Source organism: Phyllostomus hastatus, unplaced genomic scaffold (genome assembly GCF_019186645.2).
Source record: "Phyllostomus hastatus isolate PE091 unplaced genomic scaffold, TTU_PhHast_1.1 phas_contig_159, whole genome shotgun sequence".
NCBI lineage: Eukaryota > Metazoa > Chordata > Mammalia > Chiroptera > Phyllostomidae > Phyllostomus > Phyllostomus hastatus.
The window spans coordinates 15,996,069-16,023,887 of NW_025333640.1; the positions used below are offsets into that span (position 1 = coordinate 15,996,069).

A 27,819-nucleotide genomic window follows, 5' to 3' on the forward strand; every position below is an offset into this window, starting at 1 on the left:
CACTAAGTGAAAGTAAGTCTTTCCCAGCACAGAGCTGATTTTATGAGTTTAAATCTGCTCTTTGTTTTTTCCAATCTCCTGCTTTAAAACATGCTAACTAAATCAGTTGACCAAAGCTCTACTGGCTATTATATATACTTGCAAACTAGCAAATTCAATTTTTGACATAACAACACAAAGTAAAATGAAGTGGAATGCTGTGATTTTAAGGGGGCTTTGCCCTCCTTTGTTCTATGAACTTGACCGGCTTTCACACCATTGCAGCCTCACAGCCCTTTGTTCAAATTCACATCAAATGTAAAGAATAGCTTTACATCGTGCTTTTCTTACCCGAGGAATCCAAATGCATCAAGAAAAATGCTCATCCAGGCTTGGAACAGAAAGAGGTATTTATTTAACATGTGCCTTTGTTCCGTGCAACTCAGCATCATGACAAATGAATTGAGATTGCAATTGAGAGTTGAAATTCTCTTTGTCTCCTATGAATCATGAAGCCCAACATGATAACACTTTCAAATTTTAGGAACTGATACTGGGAACATTAAAGATTACCATCTCACATAACATGAGTAGAACCAGACATGAGAGAGATATTATAAATATGACTGGGTTATGCTTATCTTTATCAGACGTCTATTAGTCAATTTTTCCACTTAAACACCTAACCATGGTTTCTGCAATTTATCTCAGAGGGTATGAGAAATAGAAATCTCTCAGAGAAGTAAGTCACTGTGACGGAGTGGAGAGAGCACTGGATGGCATTGGGAAGGCTCTGTGGCCTAAATGGAATAAGTGTAAGTTGTGAAATCAAATGGATTTGCATGTGAACCTCCAGATGGTCACTTCCTGGCTGTTTGTTCTTGGACAAATTATTAACTTCTCCATTCTTCCATTTTCTTATTCGCCAGATAGTCATCAGGACTAAAGTAGATAATATTTCTAAAGCAGATCACATCACATCAGCCTTGTAGCAAGAACCTAATATGGTGTTATTATTAGATTAGGACATCTGTCATAGTGTTTTATATCACAACGCTCTAGAATGCATATGTAATAATTTTCAAAATGTAAATGAAAAATTTGTACCAAATGAGTCTCAATAATGGCCACTATCCAATTGTGTCATTCTATTCATTATTTGCCTCTGGCTTTATCTCATGCCCTTTCAGTTGATTTAAATAGTGTCCAATTCTTAGATAAGAAACTTTTAGAGTTGAAAGGTGAGACAAGCAAGAGGTTTGTGAAGGTATCCAGAAATGGCCAGGCTAACTTAGCAATCATTTGCCAAGGCAGCAGAAACAAACTTACGAATTTCTTGAAGTGACAATATGGAAGCGAAGAGCAGATAGAACCTTAGGGAAGTGAGCAAGCATGAGAACAGGGCAGAATATCAAAGCCTGTATCTCTGTGCCCCAGAGAAAGGGGGAGAAATCAGCATTAGTAAAAAAAAAAAGAAAGAAAGAACCACTGGAGATTTTAAAAAGGTGATATGACTATATATAAAATAGAGGTAGCAATTCTTCAGTGCACGTGAAAACAAAATGCAAAGAGAAGAAAAGAAGGCAGCTGATAATGAAGAAAGAGATCTGGGATAGTGACGGCCCTTGAAAGGGATTGTGTTGCAACAAAGGGAAGCCGTGTAAGGGAGGATGGCTTCTTGAACTTGGCTGTCTGGTTCCCATTACTCTTCCTCTTTAAAAAATGTCATCCATTTCTTTCAGGGCAGAACATTTGCCAGATATGCTATTTAAATATTGATTTTAGAGCATTTCCTTGATTTGAAAGCATACTACCAAGATTGGCAAAAATCCAAACTATTTCTTTCTGTACTCTTTGTTATGATTTATATAGGCAGGTTTTTTCTACCACAGATAAAATGGAGGAAGACCAGAATGCAAACTATATAAAACACACAATCCCTGATAATAAAATGCATTGGCTGGAGCTATTATGAAGCATATTTGAGCTATTGCTCAAGAGATTCTGATTATGTACATAAAGATGTCTGAAAAGTGATATTTCTTTTTTAAATAGGAACATTTGAAGAAAGAAGGGAAGGTTAAGAAAACTCTATATAAAATTAGCTTTTCTTAAGTATGAAAATTTTTTGGCTAATGTTGCTGATACCTCATATACCACATATACACAGATACTAACTTACAGTTTAATGATCAAAGAGTTGAAGAAAGGGAGCTGCTAAACATGAAAGTACTCTCTTTTTTTTTTCTTTCTCTCTGCTGTATCTAAGACCCAAGTGCCTGGCACATAGCTGGCACTCAGCAAATACTTGTTACAGGAATGAATAAATAATGTCCTAAAGCAATTAAATAGCAAATGAATTCTTTAATGATTACCAGCTGAGAGCAAATTGGGCCAGAAAATCCTGAGCCATGGGTGTTATCTTATGGTTCTGAACACCCCAACCTGAGTTCAGAGTCTCAATCCTGATAACAGTAACACTTTATAATCAACTGTAAAAAGAAATCAGTTCACTAAGACGAAAGAAAAGCGATCTAGCTCCTTATCTGAACTTCTTGTTCCGTGTGTGTGCTCCTGTGTCTGGGTCTGTGTCCATCCTCCTGAAACTTCCTCAGTGATACAAACCCAGATGGCTTTCTCTGGTTTAGATAGATCTTTTTAGAGAAGAGTATGAGTGCGATGACTCTAGCTGAAGAAAATGTATCTAAAGCCCAGAGCAGTCTGTTTTACTAAAGGGTGTTTCTAAAATATCTTTTCAAGTTGTCTCATAGCAATGACATTTTTTCCAGAGTGGTCAGTTAATTCCCTTTGAGTCGTAACATATGCAATGATACAAGACTACATATGAAAAATACTTCAGAATTAGACCCATCCTACCTCATTCCTTAATTATCTTACGCCTGAGTAATTTCTGGAGCTTCCTAAATTAAGCATACTTCTCCACATCTTCCCCATTTTCTCCCCACAAAGTACATTTCAATCCACTCTAACAAACACTAAGCCACTGAGATTTGATGGCATTTTTTCATTGGAGCATTTCTTAGCCTACCTTACTGAGATCCACCCTCTCCCATTCTATTTCCCACTCTGATTCTGTACTGCCCATTCATTGCTAACTGCATCATGGCTGAACCTTTCCACTCTAATTCCTTTTTCTACTCTTCTTCCACTTTTGCTTGTAAAGAAACATCCTTCAGTTCTTTTGCCCCTCTGCCAGAGGAGGCTCCCACAGGGCTGGTGTGCCCTGATGAGAGTGTCTTCATTATAGTGCAGGCATCTTCTAAAGAATACAGATACTGGACCCTGGGACAGAGGGAAGGAAAGGTACAGATTTTCAAGCACTTTTACTTCCAAGTACATCCCCCCACTTCAAAATTTTTGCCATGATATTTTCTTTGTCATAAGTCCTACATTTATTTTTCATCTAATTTTTTTTCTTAGAGTCACGTATCTTCCTCCTGACTCTCAGGTAGCTTGTTTCAATGATGCCTTTCCCCAAGCCACAATAACTCTGGGCTCTGATGGATGTCATACAGCGTGGCAAAGCATTCCAATACAAGGAGCTGGAAAGGGAAGCTCTTCACAACCTGAATAGAGAGGCCAAAAGAAAAATTTATAGAAAACTTTCCGTCAGTGGGAAAAACACTGGTCCTCAACCAGATGATTTTGCCTCTCCAGCGATATTTTGCAATTTCTGGAGACACTTTTGGTTGTCACAGCTTGAACGACTGTTACTATTGGAATCTGGTAGCCTGGGTTAAAGTCAAGATTTAATTAGGAATTTGTGTTTTTATTAGGAATTCGCTAGTCTGGATGCTGCCATGCCATTCCTCTTTAAACACAACATAGTATCTCTGCTTACAACCAACAAGAGTAAGACAAAGGAAATGACACAATACCAGCAGCAAATAGCATTGTCACAATTGTCACCAAAACTCTTAGGAAAATCCTTATTTTTACTGTCACTTGCTACCTGATTTAAAAAAAGAGAATGACTGACTGTCTCCTAGGAGATGCTATGAATTATTTCATCACTCTCTTATGAAAATTCTGACTCTTACAAGCTAAGCTATAATGCATTCTCACAAAGTAGATGGGATACCTAAATTACAGTTTATTTTTTAAAAGTACTGTGAAGTAAAAAAAAAGAAATGTTGACCTCGATGTTTAATACTCCTGAGGGGCTGAAATGAGGATACAGAACAAGCTCTCTTGTTGTCCTAAACAGAAGTTGAGCCAATAACATAGAGTACTTTATGAGCCAAACAATGCGTGGTGTCCTGGAGCTAAAGGAAATGTTGGCACGTGGTGCTAAATCACAGCTGTTTCAGCCTCATTTAGTGACTGGTCCCACTCTCTGCAGCCCAGTTCTCCTTTTGAAACATAGCACAGCTAGCTCTTCTGCAGCATGTGATTAAAGCCAGTGACAAGGGAGGTTTTCTTTATATTTTAGCTCTTTGTCTCAAAAGCTTTAGAAATCTTGACAAGTGTTGCTAAGAAATACAGATCACTCTTTTAGAAAGAAGATGCATAGAGTTTTCTTAATGTGCACATAATCGTGCATATTTTTATCAACAAACTAAATGCAATCACGAGGGTAAAAAGATACCTTTCTAAGACGAAAAGAAGGAGCTAATTTAACCACACACAATGGTGTTATAAGAAAGGATTTCTGTGACTTCATTCACTTACCATGTGCATTTTTAGGTTGCAAGACAGTCTGCCAACTACCTGTCAGAGGCAGACCTTTCTAACAGCAGAGCCCCGTCCCAGGAGGGCTAAAGAGCTTACAAATTAGGGAAGATGCCATGTTTTGACTTGAAACAGCTGCGCCTGAATGAGAAGGGGGATAAAAGGTGAAATAAGTCTAGACACTCGAATCCTCTGAGTGGAACAGTGAGAAGGGAAGAGTAAGAAAGGGTTACAGTTCTTTTCATAAATGTCAGGGAAATAATTCCATTGGGATAAGTTCATTTATTTTTGTAGGAAATTGTTTTATAAAAAGCAGGAGCATTATGCTCATGTCCCGAAAGCCATTGGTGGTAAATCAAATAACTTCATTTAACTGCATACATTAACTTAACTTTCCTCATACTCTAAGACACTACAAAATAAGTGAGCATCTGGGACCTTTAGTACATCAGAGCAAAAATCGGGTAACTGATAATCTTTAATAAATTAAAGGATTAAATGAAAACAAACTCAAAGGGTTTCCATCTCAATTTAACAGTGAATTTGGACATGGCCTAAAATTATTAAGGTATTACTAAAGTAAATGGTCCCTTGACTTTTATTGGTATCTCATTAAACACTCTCAATTTTCATTGGTAACTCATTAAACATTTTATTTAAATAATTTAAAGTTAACTTTAAATATTTTTAAAATTACTTAAGTAATTTTCCCAGATCCCAAGTTTCCACCTTTGTACAAAAACAAATTTCCAATGCATTAGGTGAAGTCTCTGTCAAGTGTATAATATTATTTCCCACATTCAGACTATACTGTAAATCAAGAGTTCTTAACCTGGGAGATCACAGACCTGAGATTTGGAAAGGGTTCCATGAATGCCTGTCTAGGGAGCCAAAAGCCCTTTGAAATTATCTGCAGAATTATGCATCCAGGCTGCACTTTCAATCAGCTTCTGGAAGTGATGCACAATTTACATAAGCTCACACATTTTTGATTAATCAGGATAGTCATTATGAGCATCTACTATGGTACCATCATACTGGAACACAGTGACATCCTCGGGACATGCTTATATAAATAGGTCCAGTCACAAAAAGGACTCTAAATTATCATTTTAAACAGTAGTAGTCAACAACAGATTAGAGGTACAGCAAAATTATCTGCAAGAAATCCTCACTCTAAGAATTTCTTTCTAGATATTCCTCAAGGTATTTCTTTCTTCAACTTTTTCCACTAAAGCTATAAGTTAAAGTCTAATTATAGGTCTCAATTGATGATTAACACATTAAAAGTTACTTATTAATTTGTACATCTACCTTGCCCAGCACACAGAATCCATGACACATTGTACATTTTCAATCAACTGTGTGATGTGATAATCAAAAGTTTCATAGTATGAGAAGCTTCCTTGTTGATTCCACTCCCTGCCAGTTCACAAAAAATATGCCCTAAAATTATTAATACACACATATATGCCTATGTAAGACCTTTGGGGTTTATTAAGCTAGTAATTCTTATTTTATTTTGTAAATAATGAAATCTCTGAGAAAGTTATGGTTCTCTAACTTTTTTAATTGGTTCCAACACTAAAGATTCTAAATCAATTACTTGGGTAAATTCAGGCAAGTAACTGCCTCTTAGCTCAGTTTCTTTATCCGAAAGATAACAGTGTTGGACAAGATACAGATCACATGGTACCATTAAGATCTTAAATTATGTAAATATGTTTTGGACCTTTGTTAAAATAAAATTTTCAAAAATTTAAAATCATGACTCCCAAGCAAGTAAAATTACATGAATTGGCCGTCAAAAGTGTATTTAAGCAAAACTGTTAAAACGGTAAATCTGTGACTCTTAGGCAAATGTAAAATAAATATATGTCAAAGATTTTATTCAAATAATTAATTAACAAGGGAACCAGTAAAGTGGTAAAATCATTTCAAAAGTATTTCAAAAGCTAGTATTTATAGTCAATGTTAGGATAAGATTGCTTAACTAGATATAAAACTGGTTAATGTACAACAGGGTAATACATTGTAAAACCCAGGGTTACTTTTTCCACCAGACAGAAATTATTTGCATCTCTCAGATATAAAAATCTACAAGTTAACCTCTGCCCTACACATTGTTAAATAGCCTATTCAATATAAAATCAAACCCAGCACTGCACTGAAAACCACTAAAAAATCTCCTCTGGCTATGAACTTGGAGTGGTAAACACACAATACAATATGCAGATGATGTATTGTAGAGTTGTATTCTTGAAACCTTTATAATTTTATTAACCTATGTCACCCAAATAAAGTCAACACATATAAATAAACTAAAGTTTTAAAAAGATATCTTCTGGCTATTGCTAAGTGTGAGATAACTTTTCTGATGAGTTGAATTATCTTTCATGAATCAAAGCTCTTAATTCTTGATGATCCCCTTTAGTTTTTACAGAAAGGACTTGATCGCCTTTATTTAATCCTCGTAGAATTTTCAAAACATATTTTCAGACCAGTGCCCTAACGTGCCTTACTTTGTTCTGTGCTGAAGTAAGCCTTAGAATTTCATAAGACAGTGTTTTGATGCCTCTGCATCTAAAATATTTTATTCATTAGATATAATGTAACATATTTAAAGGTACAATGGAAAAAATAAGCTATTACACAAGTTCAGAGATTATAAATATTTTGATCATTAGAGTCTAAGACATTTTATATTTTTAGAAGTTCCAAAGGTGCTTAATAAACTTAATAAATATGTATGCTATAAAGGAAACTGGAAACATAATTGTAAGACTCACACAAAGGAAAGAAAGCCAGAAATTATTCTCTTATAGTTTATGATATCTGTTAAATAATTTGCATACTACCTAAAACAATGCTTTATCTACACCAAGAGGAAGTATAATATCACTAATAATAATATCAAATATATGTCTACACAAACACAATCCAATAAAATTCTGGACTATTCAATTGTCTTTTTATAATGGATACAGGTGGCAAATATTCCTCTATACCTAACTTCCAAAAAGTAACCCATCTACAAAAGAAAATGAACCTATCCACAAAAGAAAAAGCGTGCGTTTTTAATTTATAATATTTTTATTACAGATTTTTAAGATAACATTTTTATACCATCAGCTTAAAGAAAATAAATCACATGAGAATAGCTTTTGTATGTCTGCCAAGGTAAATTATTCTATTTTAAATTTATCAAGTTATAAATAAACCACATAATGTGCTTATGTGAACTAACCACAGCATAATCTGAGTACACTTGAAAGGCACCGCGTTTTTCATTGTTTCAAGTAAAAGAAATGAAGAGCATTACTTATTAGAATTAAAAGCCTAGCCTTTAGCTATCCATTATTCAAAAATAACACAGCATGAACTATTCACTGATTCTAAAAGAAAATACATTGTTCAGGAAAGCAAAGATGACTAAAACTAACATGTATCCCTGGACCTTTATTTAATATTAAGCATTTTGGAATAACTGAAGGCAAATAAACAAAGCCAGACCCCCATGTGAGAGGACCAAGCTGCCCCAAAACAGGTGGCTTGAGACACAAAATCAAAGCTCACTTTTAAGAAGCATGGAATTCCCATCACCACTAGCACAAGTTGGAATGGAGATGGTATAGTTCATTAAAAGCATATTAAAACGCAAATATGCCACCTTAAAAAGACAAGGGGTAAGGCAATGACTCTTGACCAAGAGTTATTTCAAGTTAGTGGCTCAAAGTAGAACCTGGGTCCCCAAACTACTGGTAGGCCAATTTTTCATTAATCTAATAATTAATCAGAAGGAAAAAAAATGATCTTAAAAAGCCCCAAAACAACAGGTAAAAGTGAAGACTCAAGAGAGCCAAAGAGTACTCTGAACATGTGAGACCACAGGGAGGCTACAGAGGGAACACGGAACAGGAGGATGGCCTACAGACCATCTCCCCAAAGGTTAGCCCTGCAGAGAAGGGAGCTAAAGGGTCGTACTTGGCTCTGAGCCTAAAGAAGCTATAATTAGATGATAAAATGATTCCCTTCTCCTTGCTCTATTTTCTTTTGTACTTAACACGTTATGTTAACTCTTTGTCCCTATACTTTTGTAAATATTAGAATCTACAGATAGGTTGTCATTACTATTAAAAAACATTCTTAAATTGTAGTATTATTATTAAAAACATTCTTAAATTGTATTTTTAAACTTCCAGGGAAAGGAAAAGTCAGCGAATCAGCTGTTCAATAAGGGGTTGGGGGTATGGGGATGGGAGAATAATGATAATTTATTCAAGATTTGAAATCGCCATATGAATCTCTGTCATCCAGGATGACATATCCTCCAAGGATATAAAGATCCAACACATGAATACTTTATGTCCACATCCTTCCACCTAATTAAAAACTTGGTAGTGGGGGTTTGGGGAGAATTATTTAAGGTTCAATAATATCAAAGTATACTGTTTTTGTTCTAGTCGTGTTCATTCCTCGAGGAGAAATGACCAGAGTCAAGTTTTAATGTATTTGTTCGTACTGAAACAAGCCAAACAATATATTTCAACACAGTCAATACCTGATCTGATTGTCAATATCTAGACAATATCAATTAAATCAGTTTAAATATAATTACACAGAACAAATTTGAAGAAACCCACTATTTTAATGAAATATACAGAAATTATAGTATATCCTTGTAAAATCAACAAAAAATTTAAAAAGAACTTTTTAATGTGTTCTATAAGTACAGTTTCAAATAGGTAACTTTAAACCTTGATATTATTTCATTTTAAGCAACTAGACATAAATTAGCCCTAAATTGAGAAGGCAAAACTACCTAATGTATAAATTGTCAGATTTAGATGTTTCCTACACTGACAACAGAATGAATATCTGAAGATAAGTAGAAAATGTGATTCTCGCTTCTCAGAATCATGGAAATGGCTGATTATTTATAGACACAATAGGATATAAACTGGTGGTTTTGCAAATAACTCATCCTTTCCATTTAGAATGATTGTAGGCACTGATGTATTTACAGATCACGTGCATGTTTCCCAGTGCAGAGTCACCTCCGAGTGAGGGCTGGGACTGCTGTTTTAACAATTAGCAATAAAACAAATTCAAGGCTCATTCCCATTAGTATTTAGTCAGACCAGTGAAAATGGCATAAAACATAATTTATAAAAGAAGTTGGTTTACACTGTTCTGTTAAACAACATGACCCATGTTTTACCAAATCTAGCTGGAATAATAATTGCAATCATTCTGTAATCAGACATTGAGACTCACATGACAGTGGTAGTGAAATATATAAACAAATATTTTTTTGAGGAGTATGTTTCTTAAAGCTTTATGAGCTGCTTATCATGCTCAGGTCCATCATATATACTTGGTTAAATTCACTCATTTTGTGTATTCATTTACTCTGTCTCATTCCTAAAAGGAGTTGAGGTTTGTGTACTTGATTTAAAAACAACAACACATAAATATATCTAGTACTCTAGCCAGAAGATCCTTTCGTTATTCATTCATAGGTAATACTTTGGCCCCATGTGCATTGATGTAGGTGAGAAGGATTTTGGCTCTTTGTTCTATTACATCGATAAGCTTTTCAATTCCTTGTCTACCTCCTTGACTCTCCCAATAAACTTTATCAAGAAACAGAGATTGAAGGAGTTTCTGCCGTAAGTGCTGGCTCTTCAAAACAGAAACTGCAGATTCGGGAAACCTAAAATGATAAAATGATATTTCATTTTTAATAATTGTTTGGAAATATTATGCTTTACCCAGTTTCTCTCCCTTCCACTAATCAGGCATAGATCATACTACCAAAGAGTACATACCTTGAGAATCAAACTTTTGTCACTTTTTTTGACAAGTTCTTTGTCACTGGCAAGCAGACACTTCTCTTCATATCTTAGAAGAATATGTTACAAGAGAAGTAAATTATCTATACCTTTCAGAACTTGACATACTAACATTTGGCTTAAGGTCTTTATATGTAGGCAAAAGGAGGCACAGAATTAAAAAGATCTCTGTTAGCTGGCAAAAATACTTTCCTCAATCTTAAACATCATTTCACCCATGGAAACCACTTTAATCTGTCATGAAGAATAGTATTCTCATAAGTGTCAATGTGTGGAGTTTATGCCAGAAAATGTGAGAAGCAAAATACTGACAATTTCGGTAAAGTTCTCTTCCAGAGTAGAAGTTGCATGATTGAATTTAATGTGAAATAATCCATAACATACATAATAAGAAGAGCAAGAAATCATTCCAAAATGCCCAGTTAAAGGAAGAGTTGCCCTTGATTCAGATTATACTTTGGGAATTCTGAGGATCAGGAAGCATTTTATGATACTAGAATACTAAATTGTTTTCAAAGAAATGTAGTGAAACTCTAGTTTTAGAGTCAGGGCATTCCACAATGGACCATCTCTCTGGAAAATCCAAGGCCCATTCAGAAGGGTCATTGCTGAATTACCTTAAGAGAGTGCATTGTGCTTTCTACTCTTCATTCCAAAGTACAGAGCCAGGGTTCTAGCTCATACATTATCTGAAGATTTATTTCATAAAATTTCTGGTTTAAAATCATTAAGTAATGTTTTGTTGAATCACCAATTTGGCCTCTCCCAGCTTTGATTAAAATGCTGATGAAAGCACAGTAAGAAATGTTAGGGTTTACTAGCAATTTTCAATTAAACTTAGTTGTTCCTTAAAAATTAAAACAAGAACATACACTTGTTTGAAGAGCACTGTTTACCAGAAGTTTCAGGACTTCTAAGCACCTTTTCCAAATGTCAACAGAGCAAGTTGGGGACGATATTCGGGGCAGAGTGAGGGGAACATGAATGCCAGGGGAACCTGAATGCCAGGGACACAGGTGCTCCTGCCCTTCAGACGCTGCAGAAGACCGAAGGCCACAGAGTTGGATGCACTTAATGAGTCTGAGTGAGTGTGGAATTAAATAATGCTGATAAAATGCTCTAATCTCCCTGAAGATGTATACTATGTAATTTAGTGACCATAGTATTAAGTAAGCATTTTTGCTCTATGAAGTATTAACAATCCATGATCTAGAAATTCTATGGCTCTTCAACTAATTTAGCTGTGGCAGAATGTATGAGATGAAATTGTTAAAAACCATGGTTCTTTCCAGTGATGAATCTTTTTTGTAAAGGGAAAATTTTAAATGATCTGTTTTCACATAACTTTGATTAATAGCAATATTCTATGCATGAATCTAGGTTAGCAAGGCCATCATTTTTGCTTTTCAATGTGTAAATTCACATTCAAAAAAGATTTAGCTTTAAACTCATTGCTCTTCATAATGCATTTAAAGTTCAATCTTCTTTGAAAGCATAAATAAAACAGTATTCATACATATATGAATGAAAGGACTGTATATTCCATGCACTCTTAATCCTAAAAGAAAATTTAGGGTTAGGGATTCAAGATGACCCATAATATTAACTCAGTAAATGATGCCTTAGGCTTTTAAATATTTCTACACACAAAATTTCCTTAGTGTAGACACTTAGAAGAGAGAATCTGTCATATACTCATATTCTACCTTTAATCCACAAAGAAATGTGAAGAACAGGTATTAACAGGGGAAGACTTCGCAAAAACTCATAAAACTGGGGCTCATGAAACTCTCACAGGAAGAGCACTGTCTCTAGTATTGAAAGTACACAAAATTCACATTATCTCATTGTCAGTGCTAGGAAGAACTACTGAAACATGCTTCAGAGTATTATTTACAAGAATGATAGCAACAACATGCATGTTACAAGTTACTGTAGATAAATTATTGGACTTGAATTTGGAAGACCTAGGTTCTACCTCCCCAATTTTAGATTTGCTCATGTGTTTTCCAGCAGTCACTGAGCCTCACACAGCTATTTATTATTAATGCACCCCTTTATTTTCAAGTCTCGAACATACCCCAATTTCTTAGTCACTCTAATTTCTAAGGTGGGAGCACCATGAAGAGTGTCTATAGGTGGACCCTGCTATCTAGCCTCAATCTCCATCGTGGGTTGAATGGCTCAGACTCTACAGCAGGGTTTCTGCCACTAGTAAGTGTCTCAGTTTCCTTTATTTTCAATTAGAGGTAGGTTCGAGGTACTTTATTTCATAATCTATGTCTACTAGAAGGATTTCCAAATGCTCAAAAATTTTCCCGCCTCATTAAATAGCTGCTGTCCTGTGATACTGTGCTCTCATCTGCAGAGTGGCTCTAATTTTTCACCGCATTTCTAAAAGTCACTTGAGTTTACTGTGTCTTTGGACACCCTGCCATGTCAATATCTGCATGTCTGTCAGTTCCCCCATTCCATGCCCAATAATGGAGCCTCTGTCACCTGCTTATCCCTGTTCTGCCAGCTCCTATTCTAGAGATTCCTGCATGTTTCCAACCGAATCCATGCAGATTCTCACAGTGGGGCCAAGCACCATGATGGATGTGAGATGTAGCGGGAGCTTTGTAGGTTGCATTGGTTGCTGATAGTGACACCCTGGCTGCCCTCTCATTCTGTTCCTCTTGGGTTTGTTTCCCTTTTCTGGGCCTCCATTCCCCAGGTTCCACAACCACAATTCATTTCAAGGGTTAAAACTGATCAGACATAGGATGTCATTTTTCTCCACACCCTTCTACTTCTTTAATATAAATCTGATGTTACTACATTATAAAACTTACTCTTTAATGCCTGTTAACAATTTGAAGTTTAAGTTATCTTCACTTCTGTCAAAGAAACCCTTGTTGTCTATAAAGACCAAATGCCTTGGGTCGTGCTTTCGCTGGATAATGTGTGCAAGAGCCACAGAATCTTGGTCGTCACATTTTGGCTGCAGTCCATTCTGTACACAGGCATCTTCCTTTCGAGGTCTGAATCCACAGCAATTTGTATCTAAGCGATTATAAATCTGAAAATGGAGAACAAAAACAAAAATCCAGGATGCTGAGTAAAAACAAAACTTGGGAAAGTTAGAAGATTTCCAAACAACTGCTTTCTAAATAGCTGACTGGCCAGAATCTAATAGGACCAGGCTCATTTAATTAAAGGCAACTATCAGAATAAGTGCAAGGTTCATATCCTGCTGACTAAGCCATGGTTATAAGCATTTCCAGCTTCTGCTAACAGCTCCACAGTAGATCATCCAAGTCAGGCATCTCCACCCTTAATATTCAAAGTTCCCACTGACATCACATGTAGATGCACAGCCAGAAGAATATCTAACTCTATTCACAATGGAAGACAGACGCTGCAGTACTTTTACATACCCACAAGACTATATCTTGTTTTCTTCCTCGAATGGGGTTATAGAAGACGTGAGTTATCTCAGTGGCTCTAAAATTTACTGCATCTCCTAACGTTTCTGGGCCTCAGTATTACTGTAACTACACTGAAATAGCATAGAACAAGTCTATTGAACAGAAGTGGCATTCAATAATGAGAACTAAGAACACTACCTATATGGAGCACACAGACAGATTCTAAATAAGTGAGCAGAACAAACAAGATATTGGGCCTACCGGGGTTTCCTATGGGGAATAGGGCTACTGCCATGTAGAAGAGGCTAAACAGAAATATTAATTAGAAAAGGGAGAGTTGTCTAATTTCCATTTCTTTAGAGCGAGGAAGGAACTAATATTTATTAATCATAGTAAATTAAAGTCTGGGCTCAGGTATTAGATAAACTTAAAGTCAAATCTCTGCCCTCACACTCGTTAGCTCTGCGGCCTTGCATAGATTCCTTTACATCACCGCCTCCCAATTTAGTTACCTGTGTAGTGGCAACGATACTATTCACCGTGCACAGTTAGTGGGAAAATTAATGGAAATGTTTGTACACCCTCCAACCCTGACCTAGGCATCTACAAGATGCTCAAGAAACAAAAAATGTTATTATTGTTTTGAGATACACAGATACACACATATGAAGTGCTTTACCTGCAAACAAGGCAAAAGGTTTCCAAGGCTAAAGGTAATGTCTCCATTTTCATAAGGAAAACTGAGCCTCAGAGGGGCTAAATAATCTGCTCTGAGTAAGATATTAGTTAGTGGCAAAGTTAAGATTTAGACACAGTTGCCTTGGTGTCCAAAATTCCATGATCTTTCTCTAATATATCATGCTGAGTAGTTTAAGGCCAGTTAAAGATGCTACAGATGCTCATGATTCAAACGATGGCTAGACACGGACTGTCACTTTTATTCTTTGGGCGCAAAATCCCCATCCTTTCTCCTCCTCTGGTGATTTTTTGTGTATCCTGCAGGGCTGGCCACTTTAGGACACTAAGAAATAGATGCAACAAGAGGAGTTCCAAAATTTAGCCCTCTTTGATATGATCACTCATTCATTCATCCAACAAAAGTTTATAAAATATCTTCTACCACCAATCACTGGGCTATACACCCAGGCAAACGCTGGCCATGGCCAGCACCTCCCACCACCACTACTTCCAGAGGAAAATGGTCATTTAATTTTGTCTCACTACCACAGTAAACTTCCACGACTAGGTCTTCCTCTTTCCTGCATGCATGTGAACTTTGTAGCAAGTAGCATACTTTCAGATATTATAAGAGAAGTTAGCCTGAGCAAATTTTCCATGAAGTTTATGTAAAACCAGTCACGTGGGGCAGGGGTGGTCATTGAGTCGCAAAGCAGTTCAGCTCCAAGAGCTCACTGCTGGTCTAGAAACAATATGTAGATAAGGGAGGCCTCGGTCAGGACAGGTTCCAGGCAGCTGATCCACTGGGGCCATAGTCTAACCAATGGTTTATCCAAAAGGTCACAAGGCTGACTCCAGGAAACAGGAAGTTCTCCCTGCTGGTTAAAGCGCATTTGTTTGACATGAAGATAGGAGTTTCCCAAAGGTGAGCAAGACTGCCCCCAAGCAAATCACTATAGGTTAAAAGAAAAAAAGCACACATCAAAAACTATTAGAAAATTTTATTGAGCCCTTTCTATGCCATTTCATTCATTTTATATAGTACCTGGACTACCTTTGACTATAAGGAAAACCAGATGGTATAAAGAGATTGAATCTGATTGTAAATTATTTAAGATCAGGGGGTCTGGGAGAACATGAAAAATAACTCTTCTTAAAGCTGTTTCTCATCCAATCTCCCTTTTAAAATATTCACTAGTTAATAATTGTCAAAGAATTTCTAGACCATTTCCCATAATCTTTATCTGTTTATGCCCAGTTATAATGACGCTACACATGGGGGGTGCAGCTAAATTCTATTTCATTGTGATGATAACATCAAGGTCTGTTAGGTTGGATGTACAAGTTTAGGACGTAACCCTTCAGGACAAATCTACCAACCGCTTCCTAAGCACTGCTCTAAACACCGAACTCGTCCTTCACTGTTGATTTCAGAGTAGTGGGGAAAGGACTAACACACATACGGCTACAGTTCTGCTTTTTCTACAACACAGCCATGTGAATCATATATATTAATGTTAATAAGCACGTTACAGTTTAGGCCTTAACTTTCAGTACTTCTGTAAATATTATACTTTTCTATTTTTAAACGACATAAAAAACATTAAAAATTAGAGGTGGAAAAGAACGATTTAGGTCATCTTTTCATTGCCTTCCCAACATTACATTGTTTCCTACAGGGTATTTTTAAAGTGCTTCATCTGATCTAATTTTGAATCACTCCACAGTCTGTGATGATTTCACCATTTCCCCGACAGACCATTTGTGCCACTTAAATCTAACAGACCTAATTATTGAAAACGAATGTGTGTGTTTGACTCAACCCCTCCTCCAGAAAATGTTTACCACTCCTTTTATTCAGCTCTGCGCATGTGCTTGGTGGGTATGTTCACGTGCATCTAGTTCATGTATATTCATGTGTGTTTGTGTGTGTATATACTAAAGACATAGGATTGAATTCAAATCTGGGATTTGCTTTGCTTTTCTCATCCTCCAACTACAGTGAATTATGTCTTCTTATTATTGCCTTTGTCAAGCAAGGGCTTAAATGGCTCTCAAATCTTGTTCCCTAGCTCTGCTCAGTATTTCATTTATAGTGTTCCTTTGAATTCATATCCAATATACCAAAAATAATTTGACCACAAAACCATAATCCACTCCCTTAAATTCAGTGCCCTTCCTTGGTATTTAATTTGGTTACATACTGAATATATTTCTGCTTACTTTTAAGAGAGTTTGCCTACTTTTTAAAGCCTAATAAAGCATACTCTAGATAGCTATGAACCTCTAATACAGTTTTAACACACTTGTTTAGTGAACAAATACAATCACTTCATTTAACTATGACATGATTAGCATGGTAGTCCGAGTCTGTGTTCTTAGATAATTATCCTATGAAGATTATTTGAGGGTAAATTTTGCCAGTGAAGCGACTGTGAGTACTGAGCATCATTACTGCAGTTCATTCAAATTTACATCTGCTCACTCTTTAAAACAAGGAAAATCTTTTGCAAAATTGATCTGCTGAATCTGAAGATTACTGCCAACCTTCACTTTCCATAAAATTACTCTTAGCTCTTTTAGGAAAATATATCTTTTCAATGTTTACCTAACTAAAATTATACTCAGAAAAATCCAGGTGTTCCAGCCAAATTTTTTGTTGGTGGGATATTTTTAGATATATTGCCTTCTCTCTAAAGTTTCTTTTTTTAATTCTATTTTTCTTTGGCAGTCTTAGCTTTGCCTGTAAGAAAAGCATCTTCTGAGTGACTTCCATGATGCCCACTTACAGCGCCTACACATGATGCCTCTGCTCCCCTGACCTGCTCTCCAAAGCCCCATCTACAGAGCCCTGGGTACTTGATGACTTTCTACCCTTCTGCACACCAGCCCATTCTAGCTGTGTCTTCAAAAAATGGGTCTATCAAAGCAGTTGTGGTAGTTCTTATTCATATATTCATTCTCCTCAAAGCAATGTGATTAAATGATTAATTTCAGGCAATCCCTGTGAAAAAGCAATAAAAAATTCTAAAAGTGCTGCTAATATTAATAATGAGAAACATATTAGGAGTCATTTATTGAGTGTTCAGTATAAGCCAAGAACTGTACACTTAATGCTTTACATGTACTATTTCATGGAATCCTCATAGAAACCTTCAGGTGCTACCTTATGGCTGCTACCAATAGTCCCATTTGACCAATGAGAAAACTGAGGCACAGAAATGCTAGTTGACTGACCCCAGCTCAAAAATGACAGAACTCAGGATTCTAACCCAAATGTCTATGACTTTAAAATCCATGCTCTCATCAATCCTGATGGTATCTCTCAGGTGTGGCCTCCAAGGCAGTATTTCAAAAGGGCAAGCATATTTACATAGAATGTTAAATGATACTAGATTCAATAAATACTGTGTATAAGGTTTCAACAGAAATAGAACATCAGAGAAAGAAAAACTCACAAAGGAGAGGATATTAGAGTTGGGTTTTTGGTTTTTTGGTTTTTTTAAAGATTTTATTCATCCATTTTTAGGGAGGGAAGGGGGGGAGAGAGAGAGAGAGAGAGAGAGAAAGAGAGAGAAGGAGAGAGAAACATTAATGTGCAGTTGCTGGGGGTTATGGCCTGCAGCCCAGGAATGTACCCTGGCTGGGAATCCAACCTGGGACACTTTAGTTCCCAGCCCGCGCTCAATCCACTGAGCTATGCCAGCCAGGGCAGAGTTGGGATTTAAGAGACAGGCAGTATTAACTAAAAAAAAAAAGTGGGCAAGGACATGAAGGCAAGTAATTGAAAGACATGTTTGGAGAAACTGAGACTACATTAGACCAATGCCTCTCAAACTGCAATGAAAGATCAGGCGTTAGTCATTTTTTTTTCTGGCTCCACAACCCATGTGCATTGTTGCTTGGTTAAAATAATAAATAAATACTTTATGGCTAGAAAAATACAATATAAAAGACCAATATTTTGTTAGATTCAATAAACGAAATTGCTAAATTACTACCAAAGTGTTCAATGCTTACTTGCAAGTTCAGTGCTAATCATGGGCTGGTGTGAACTGGCTCGAGTCCCTGAACCGCACTTGAAATCAGCACAGTGCGAGACTCCACCAGCCAGCGAGGGTAAGTGGAACGTGAAGGCAGGTAGTCAGCAAAAGATGAATAAGAGCATTCTGCCTATAGGAAAAAGCCGTTTAAAAAAAAAGCTGATGTGTTCATAAATTTCCCTCTTTTCCTCATGTAGAGTTGGAAGAAAGGTAAGAGGCAAGGGAGAAGGGCGTCATGTGAAAATGTTAACAGAGTAAAACTGAAGGAAACCAAGACCGAATATAGTTGGAAGCTGAAGAGTTAAAGGATGTTCTTAATGTAGTTTATAAATTGGCCTCAACCAAATATTTTTATATAAAATAATTATTCAGTTATTTTAGTTAAACTGCATAACCTTCTGTATTTTTCTACCTCTGCTTTTGTCATTTAAAAATATCACATTTACCCAAAAAATTCATCTGTACGGAGAAAGTTTAAATTATGCAATAAAACATGTAATGAGTAGAATCTGACAATTCACCATAGTAACTCATCCAATGCCTGACATATAGGAGGCACTTCAGGAATGTTTGTTATTGAAAGAACTCTGCTGAAAGTTGATGTTCACTTTCCATTCAGCTCTTTACAAAGCTCCTCCAAAACACTGTCTTGTACTGGGAAGTGTCAAATAAACTGAATAATGGTGGTATATTAAGATGGTTCTTTTTAAAGTAGCATCTAGTGAATGGAGTTGGAAAAAAATAGGAAGGGAGCAAACAATGGAACAGCCTGTGCTTGTCCCTTGCTCTTGGTTGACTTTTTTCTTTTATAAACCCTGTCTTTTTTTTTAAGATTTTTTATTTATTTATTTTTAGAGAGGGAAGGGAGGGAGAAAGAGAGAGCGAGAGAAACATCAATGTGCGGTTGCTGGGAGCTGTGGCCTGCAACCCAGGTATGTGGCCTGACTGGGAATCGAACCTGCGACACTGGTTCGCAGCCCACGTTCAATCCACTGAGCTACACCAGCCAGGGGTTGGTTGACTTCTTTATGCAGGTTTAATTTCAGTAATCATGAACCATGAGCTCATATCCCACTGAGAGTGCACCACGACACCTTGCATATAATGGGCATTTGATAAATACACAACAAACAGATGTGACAGAGCTAACAATAGGACATTTTTTTCTATAATTAGAATTTCTTCTGGAAGTTTCCTTTGAAACTTATCTCACAGGATATCTCATTTGTTTTTAGAAAATGCATGGAGGGGAAAAGTCATATTTTTAGCAATTATCTTATTTCAAAAAGGCCAAAAATAAAAAAAAAAAGATGGTGAGAATCATTAACATTATCGGCCCCACCCTAAGTACAGAGAAACACAAAAACATATGGATTTATTTAGCCATCAGCTAACAACTCACACTGAAAAATTCTTGTACATGAATTTGTCCTGATTTAAACCAGTGTATGGTTGGTTGCCATGTTATCAGGCACACTGGACTTGAACCCCTGTAGTCTGGTCAACTTGTGAAGGCAGGGCAGATCACAGAGAAGGGCAACTTCCAGACAAATCCCACAATCTCCACGGAACTTGTGAATGCAGATCTAGCCTCTTACTTTGGGAGCTGTACAAAACGAAGCGTATTCACCAGCCTGCACCTGTATCACTTGGGAACTCTCACCTCATAAAATAATAGATTTCATTTTTGTTCTGTGCTGCCATGGTAACAGGTCCCTGTTAAATTGGTGTGCATGCAAATGTGACTAGCAGAGCAGTTGATGAAGGATGATAAAAGTAAAAATAGTTTGCAACATCTACGTCTAACAGAGAGCATAGGCTCCCTTGAGCTTCTGCCTCGGTGTATAACAGCACTGATACTCTAGATTTCCGCCTCTAAAAATAGCTATCAGTGTATACCAATTCCATGCAGAATCTCTAGTTTCTTCCACATTACTGAACCATAAGTAAAAACATGCCAGTGTTTCTTATGTATAAGCACAAACATTTTAATGTTACAATATCTTTAAATCTATTTCTATAGATACAGAGTTTAGAATCCATACACTGCACCTCTGAGTATCAGAAGTCAAACACAGTTGGGCCACAGGAAGATTTTTGAGTCACCAGGCAAGTGACAATTATTTTTAGAGAAAGAAACTCACATTCTATAATTTGCACCAGCAGAGCTGCATGAAAATAGGCTCTGCCAAAGGCACTCCCACCTTCCTATAAAGATTTATAAAAAGCACTCAGACTAAGAAAAACAATCATTTTTATATTTTATAAAATTCTGATTTATAGATTTATATTAAGCACATAAAAATTTAAAACAGCAATAAAATAACCTTCATATAAGTAAAATATTTAAATGCTTTCTTTCAATGAAATGAAACACCATTTGTAACGATTTAACATTAAATAGCATTGTAAATAAGCTTACATCAATGTTGTCCTTGAAATCATTTCCCTTGCTTGATTTGATGTATATTAAGTTTTAATATTCTTACAGAATTTCTGTCAACCTTAGCATCCCCCAGAATGCAGTGTTTTATTATAAGGAAATTGACAAAAATAAGTAAAGATAAACTAAGTGATTATACTAAAACTCAATTCTAATTATGGTGACAAGGATTCTCTGCCCAACCAAACTTTAGTCAGGCTCCCAAACCTCCTCCTAGGCCTGTGTGCGCACTTCCTTATAAAATCTAGAAATCTGCTTTTAGCAAGAACCCTGCTAAGTCATTTTAACCAGAACCTACCCCTCAATTCCCTCCTTGATATCTGATCACTCCCAACATCTAATCCGGTTTCTCATCTTCCACCATCCCCCAGATGACCCTGACCTGTCTTAAGCAAGAATCTGGTCAGGCCAGTCTACCCAGACCTCCCCTTCCCCCTGATGCTTCCTCCTAGCAATTTTCCATCCACTGACCCCCTCCTCAGCTCCTTGGCTGCCAGCTCTTGCCCGTACATGCAGTTCTCAGGGTGGAGCCCAATCTCTCTCACCCACAGTAAAACCCAATGCACTGGTGCCTGTGTCTATCACAGCGGTCCTGAATAAAGTCTGCTTGCCATCTTTATAAAATGTCATCTGATCATTTTTCTTTAACGATAATTAACACAGTCTAACGTAACATATCTAAAAGCTACTTAAACTCGGTTTTTTTTTTCATGAAAATCAGTTCTCTTTACAAAAATTTAATTAATTCTGACAGACTACTGTTTGGTTATTTAAAAATAAAGATTGCTTGAGAGTAGAATGGTGGTTGCCAGGGGCTGGGAGTGGGGAAATGAAGAGCTGTCTGTGAAAGAGCATAAACTTTGTTATAATATGAATAAGTTCTGAGGACCAAGCGATAGTTCATACAGCCTACAGGTTCTGCACCACATAGTTGAAATTTGCTAACAGGGTAGACCTCAGGCATCCTCACGTGAGTGTTCCCACACACACAAAGGGTAACTATGAAAGGGGATAGATGTGCTAATTAGCTTGATTGTGGTAAATGTTGTACAAAGTATTATGTATATCAAGTTACCACATTGTACACTTTAAATGTATACAACTGTATTCATCAATTATATCTCAATAAAGCTGGAAAAAAGATAAAATAAATAAATTCTGCTTTATTAAACTTTTCCAACGATTATTTTTACGTGTATATATAAAACTTCCCATTTGAAATAGATTTGTTGCTCTGCTCCTTTGGTTAGCAAATAGCTACAAAATAAAGCCCTGTCTCCACATTGTTACAGAAACAGTTTTGACCTTATTAACCTCTGAAAGGGCCACAGAAAAGCCATTGCCTCACTCTTTCAACTTGACCATAAATAGTAATAACTTTTTGAAATTCCATTCCTGTCTTATTCATCTGCGTAAATAAACAACTTGAACGTAGTTTGGAAGAGCATGAATTACCAGAAGCCTTATGAATCAGTTTTCATTTAACCCTTTCTGGATCTACTTCAATGAGCAAAATTAACCAGAAATTTTCTTAAAATAATTACATACAAAAAAATATATTGAGCCCAATGAATATTTGCCTGCCCTCTCTCTTTTGAGTTTTCCTATGACGATATTACTGGGTTAACTTTCCCATGGTTTTCTTATTTGCCTCCTGGAAGAGTTATCTAGAGAGCCAAATCTTAGGCCTCCTATTTGAACCTCAGTCAAGCTCAGTCAAGGTTAGTTGCAAATTGTCCATGGTTCAATGGCATAGAATTAGTGGCAAAGCCATTCCCCAAAGCTAGCTCAAACAATGCATTAAACAATTTTTGAATATCTAAAGGTTACTTATGGAACCATACAGGCTTCTTCAAATCCCTGAAGTCTCCAGCTCAGCTATGTATACAAAAAATTTAGGATTTGAGCATACTAAGTATGATTGATTTTAGCACAAGATAAAAATTCCATGGCGAGGATTGAAATAAGCAAAAACGACATAAATTACATAACATATGCTGCACTTTTGATCAATAATTTAATTAGAATTGACTCAGAAATGTTCAGTTGGTTGTCACTTGGCAATGAGGTTTATGAATAGAAGTTATTTGACTGGACATTTTCCCCTTTAATTCAGACTGATACAAGAGCAAAGACCTATATTGTCAATCAATTTCCTAGCCCATGTTTTATGCAAATGAGGTATTAACATAATCAATACCAGAATAAATGGGAATAAATGCTAGCCATAGTGCATGTAAAGAATATACAGAGTGGGGCCAAAGTAGGTTTGTATTTGTGAGTACGCTAAACACAGATTTTATTCTTGTACTATTTATTAATTACTGTATTATTTTCCATACAAAAAAATTTGTAAATCATTTGTCAATCCCTTTGCTCCTTTGGTTAGCAAATAGCTACAAAATAAAGCCCTGTCAAAAAATTTGTCAATCCCTTCTACTTTTGCCCCACCCTGTATAAAATTCTAAAGGCTTTTAATTTGGAAGCAGACATTTAAGGAACCTGTCTGCTTCTTGACAGAAGGGATATGCTTTGAGACATAGAGAGCTTTTGAACTGGGCCAGGATCCAGAGAAATACGGGGGTGTTGCAGAGGCCAGGCAGCGACAAGCTATGCCTTTGTGACAAACCAGGGTCAGTGTGGTGAGACAACTTTTTCTCTTCAAAGTTGCCTCCGTGAAAAATCAAATAAATAACAAAATTCTGTGAAGTGAGAGTAAGTGGCTTCTACAAGGTCTCCACCAGTGAAATAATGTCAAAGCTCAAAAGAGAGACTCGTGGGTCGATGCCTTTGTATTTACGCTCTCCATCCTGTCATATTCTTGCAGAGAATTTTTAGCAACAAAAACACATTCCATTCAAGGGCCACAAAAAGTGAAACTATTTGCCTTTTGAAGTTTAGGCCAATATAATTCAACCATTGGTTTCCTAATCTCCCCCAAGATTTTGAGAAGGTCCAGCTTCGACTCAGGAAAAAAGGTATAATCTGGCAGGTCAGTTTCTGTAAGGGGAGATTTTATAGACCTCCTAGATCAGACTCTCTTTGAAAGGGAGGACCCTAAGGAGCCAGCCTGTGTAAATGTACTTATGGGCAGTCAAAGTGGAATTGATTGTGTGGGTCAACCAAGAGGACACGTGGGAAGGAATGGCTCTGAGAAATAAGAGACCAATAGTTACACAGCGTGAAAATAACATCAGAGTCGACAGCCAAGTCACAAAATATCAAATGATGACTGAGGTCCACAGGTTGATTGGGAATTGTCTTGATAGAACACAGAAATCCCTCAATTCAAGTTTGTTGAATTTAACTAAATTCCATAAGCAGTATCCTGTATGCTTATCATTCCTAATTTCGTTTATAAAGTAAAATAAAAAGTACAAAGCTATGCTAACAGAAAAAAACAGAACAAAGAATTTTAAAGCAAACTATTCAAATAAAACACAAAACTAAGCAAAGCCTTTTACATAATGCTAAAGTGGCCAAAAGCAATGAATAAGTGTTCTGTGGTATTAGTCACATTAAGATTCTGGTTCCCATCTAAGGGAAATTTCTTGGCTGCTGCCATGCAGACCTTTGTTCTCAGGAATAGACCCCCAGTAATATCCACCTCCCACTACACCCTTATTACTGGCATCGTAAAAACCACAGCCTGGCTAGACCCTGCCCCTGTCCAACTGTTAAAATAGGAGTAATTGTTAAAAACAGGAGTAACAAGTTACATACAAATGTACGTGATCAACTGCATTTACAATATGTAAGTTTTAAAAAACAAAGACATCCACTTACTCTGCATGTAAAATGATTTTTCAATTGGCTGAAAAAATGCATACTAATCTCATGAGAGTGTTAGCCTCTGAGGAGAAAATGCAGGAAGAAGACATAAAGAGATGGTCAGAAGGGACTTTAACTTATTTTTAACATCTTTCTATCTCTAAAGTAAATACGGAATGCAAATATGCAAAAGAAATAATCACAGGATAATTCTAGAAAGTAGAAACATGATATTTGTTTAGTTTTTGTTCTTTGGGATTTTATTTTTAATGACTCAATGAAGGCAATGAAAACCTTGAGGAACAAAATCTGGGAATAAAATCCCAACTAGCTTCCCAAATTTTGTAGGCTGAGAACCCTGCGCTTATGACAGCCCCTCACGTCAGCCTGACCTGAAGGGCATGGCCATGGGAACTGCCGTACGTGAGCTCAAGTGTCCCCACAGCATCACATGTTATAATGAGCAGCTCTACTGTGCAGAAATTTGAAAAAAAAAAAAAGACCTACATGATCCCTACCATTACAGGCCTGCAGTATTTGGAGATGTATACATATAAATACAATAAATTCAAATTCTTATAAATGGGGTGGTTCTAGATAACTGAGTCGAAGTATCGGCTCGTTGCTATCTGTCAGTGTCTTAGTGCATTTGGCTGCCATAACAGTACCACACACTGCGTAGCTCATAAACAACAAATGTGTGTTCCTCACAGTTCTGGAGGCTGGAAGTCTGAGATTAGATTACCAGCCTAGGCTGGTTTGGTGATATCCCTCTTCTGGGTTGCAGGCTTCCCTGCTGTGTCCACACAGGAGAAAAGAAAGTAGGGAGCTTTGTTGGGTTTCTTTCATAAAGACACTAATCTCACTCATGAGGGCTCTGTCCTTATGACCTAATCACCTCCCAAATACCCCACCTCCTAATATTATCACATTCACATATTAAGAGTCAACATATAAATTTGGGGAGGGGCGTGGGAAAACAGACATTTAAACCACAGCAGCCAGCGACCATGATAAGTACTTCATGTTCATTACTTCATGTTATTCTCAAATTTTCAAGGGAAGTAAAATCATTTCTATTGAAATAATGAACAGAATTATTAGAGAGATTATGAACTTGCTGAAGATTACATAGCTGACTACTGAAGAAACTGGGATTTGAACCCAAGTCTGTTTTACATAAACATTGTTCTATGCTATTTCTCTATACATTTAATGTACTAAAAACTTGTAGAATTTTTTTTGAAATGATATTGGAAGTTCAGAGTAGAAAAGGAACTTAATCTCTTTAAATTACTCCCAGAAGTCTTTGCAGAGAGGGAATTATAGCTGAACTTTGGGGGATGAGCAAGCTATACATTAGACAGGAAGGAACAGGAGTGGTATCCAGTGGTGAGTAGGACATATTCAGCTGACCAAACTACAAAACACATGCACATGTATGCACATACATGCACACACCCTGCAGTTAAACGCACATGTCTCCTTATGTGTTTGTTAACTGCAGTGTTCTCAGCCTACAGTACACAATAGAGTAGCAATGAATCACAACAGATGAGAATGAAAAGGAAGTTAGAAGGTCAGGTCACAGTGTTTCTTAAAAGTAAATGTTGATTTTTTTTCTATATAAACTGTACCACAAGGTAACTAGGTAAGAGAGGAAGGGAAATTGCTTTTAAAAAGTATGCCAATTAACAAATGAGGAAGTCATGACAAAATTAAAATATGACCATTTTTCAATGCCCAGTGAATCAACACAGAACATCAAAAGCTGTTACTCTCATGAAAAGAAGGACTAACCAGACATTATGTTTTTCCCAGTAGAAAAACACATCAATATCTATAAATTGCTCTGTCTCTTAACATTATCACATTATAAAGAAGCCTTGAGAAGATGAATTAACTCTCAATCTGATCACATATCTGGAGCTGACACCAATGTATATGGCATATAGATGACAGAAAGACACATAAAGTCACTGTAGAAATACAACTAGCCAAATCCAGAGTCTAGAACCCTGCAAAACAAGTAATCTGATTTATTTAATAAGTAAAAACGATATGGAAAAAAGGAGGAGATGCTGGTGAAGCCTACATATTAAAAGACATACCACAACTGATCACAAAGTATAGTGGTCACCTGAATCCTGATTCACATAAACAAACTGAGATAGATGGATGGAGGACAGACAGATGGACAGATAAATGGTTGAGTAGATAGATACACAAATGTGAATGAGAAAATTAAAAATTTGGCCACCGATTAGATATTTGCCTGGAATTATTGCTAATTTTTCTTTTTTGGTGTGATAATGGTAACATTCTTGTATGTTTTATCTCCCAGTGATTCAACATATTAAAATATTTACAGATGAAAAAACATTCTGTGGGATTTGCTTCAAATTAATGTGGGCGAGGTAAATAGAAATAGAAATGAAACAGGACTGGTCCTGGTCATGAGTTAATTATTGTATTTGGATGACAGATATATGAGGCTTTATTATGTCTTCTATCTACTTTTTTATATGCTTAATTTTTTCCATAATAAATTATTTAATGCACTAAGGCATTTAAAATTTATTTTTTAACCAAATGAAGTCTACAAAAGTTTTCTGCAAGGAGCAATATGATTAAAAGGGAAGTAGGAAAGGTAAATTCAGCAATAATTTGCACAACAGTGAAGTCAAGAAAGACCAGAGATAGGGAGATCAGTTAGGAGTCTCTTAACAACATCTTGACATATATTCTTCAGAGTCTGATCATATTAGTGTTAACAGGAATAAAAAGGAAAATGTGATTGGAGGGATTCTGAGGCACTGTCAAAATTTAGCGCTACTCAAAGAGGAGGCACTGAGCAAAAGTAGGTTCAAAAGATGACTCAAAAATTTCAGGCCCTGGCTGGTGTAGCTCAGTGGATTGAGTGCAGGCTGCGAATCAAAGGGTCGACA

The 27,819-nt window shown here is 36.5% G+C and overlaps 1 protein-coding gene across 6 annotated transcripts in view; it reads right to left on the reverse strand.

The window, feature by feature from the left end:
• Positions 1-6,653: 6,653 nt before the first annotated feature.
• GASK1B (golgi associated kinase 1B) overlaps positions 6,654-27,819 on the reverse strand; it is a 115,609-nt gene continuing 94,443 nt past the window's right edge. For all 6 annotated transcript variants that reach the window (XM_045831116.1, XM_045831114.1, XM_045831112.1 and 3 more), the window contains 2 exons: positions 13,361-13,587; positions 6,654-10,387 (listed from right to left, as the gene is read on the reverse strand). In XM_045831116.1, coding sequence (XP_045687072.1) covers positions 10,180-10,387; positions 13,361-13,587 — 435 coding nt within the window. In that variant the 3' untranslated portion in view covers positions 6,654-10,179. The remainder of the gene's footprint in view (positions 10,388-13,360; positions 13,588-27,819) is intronic.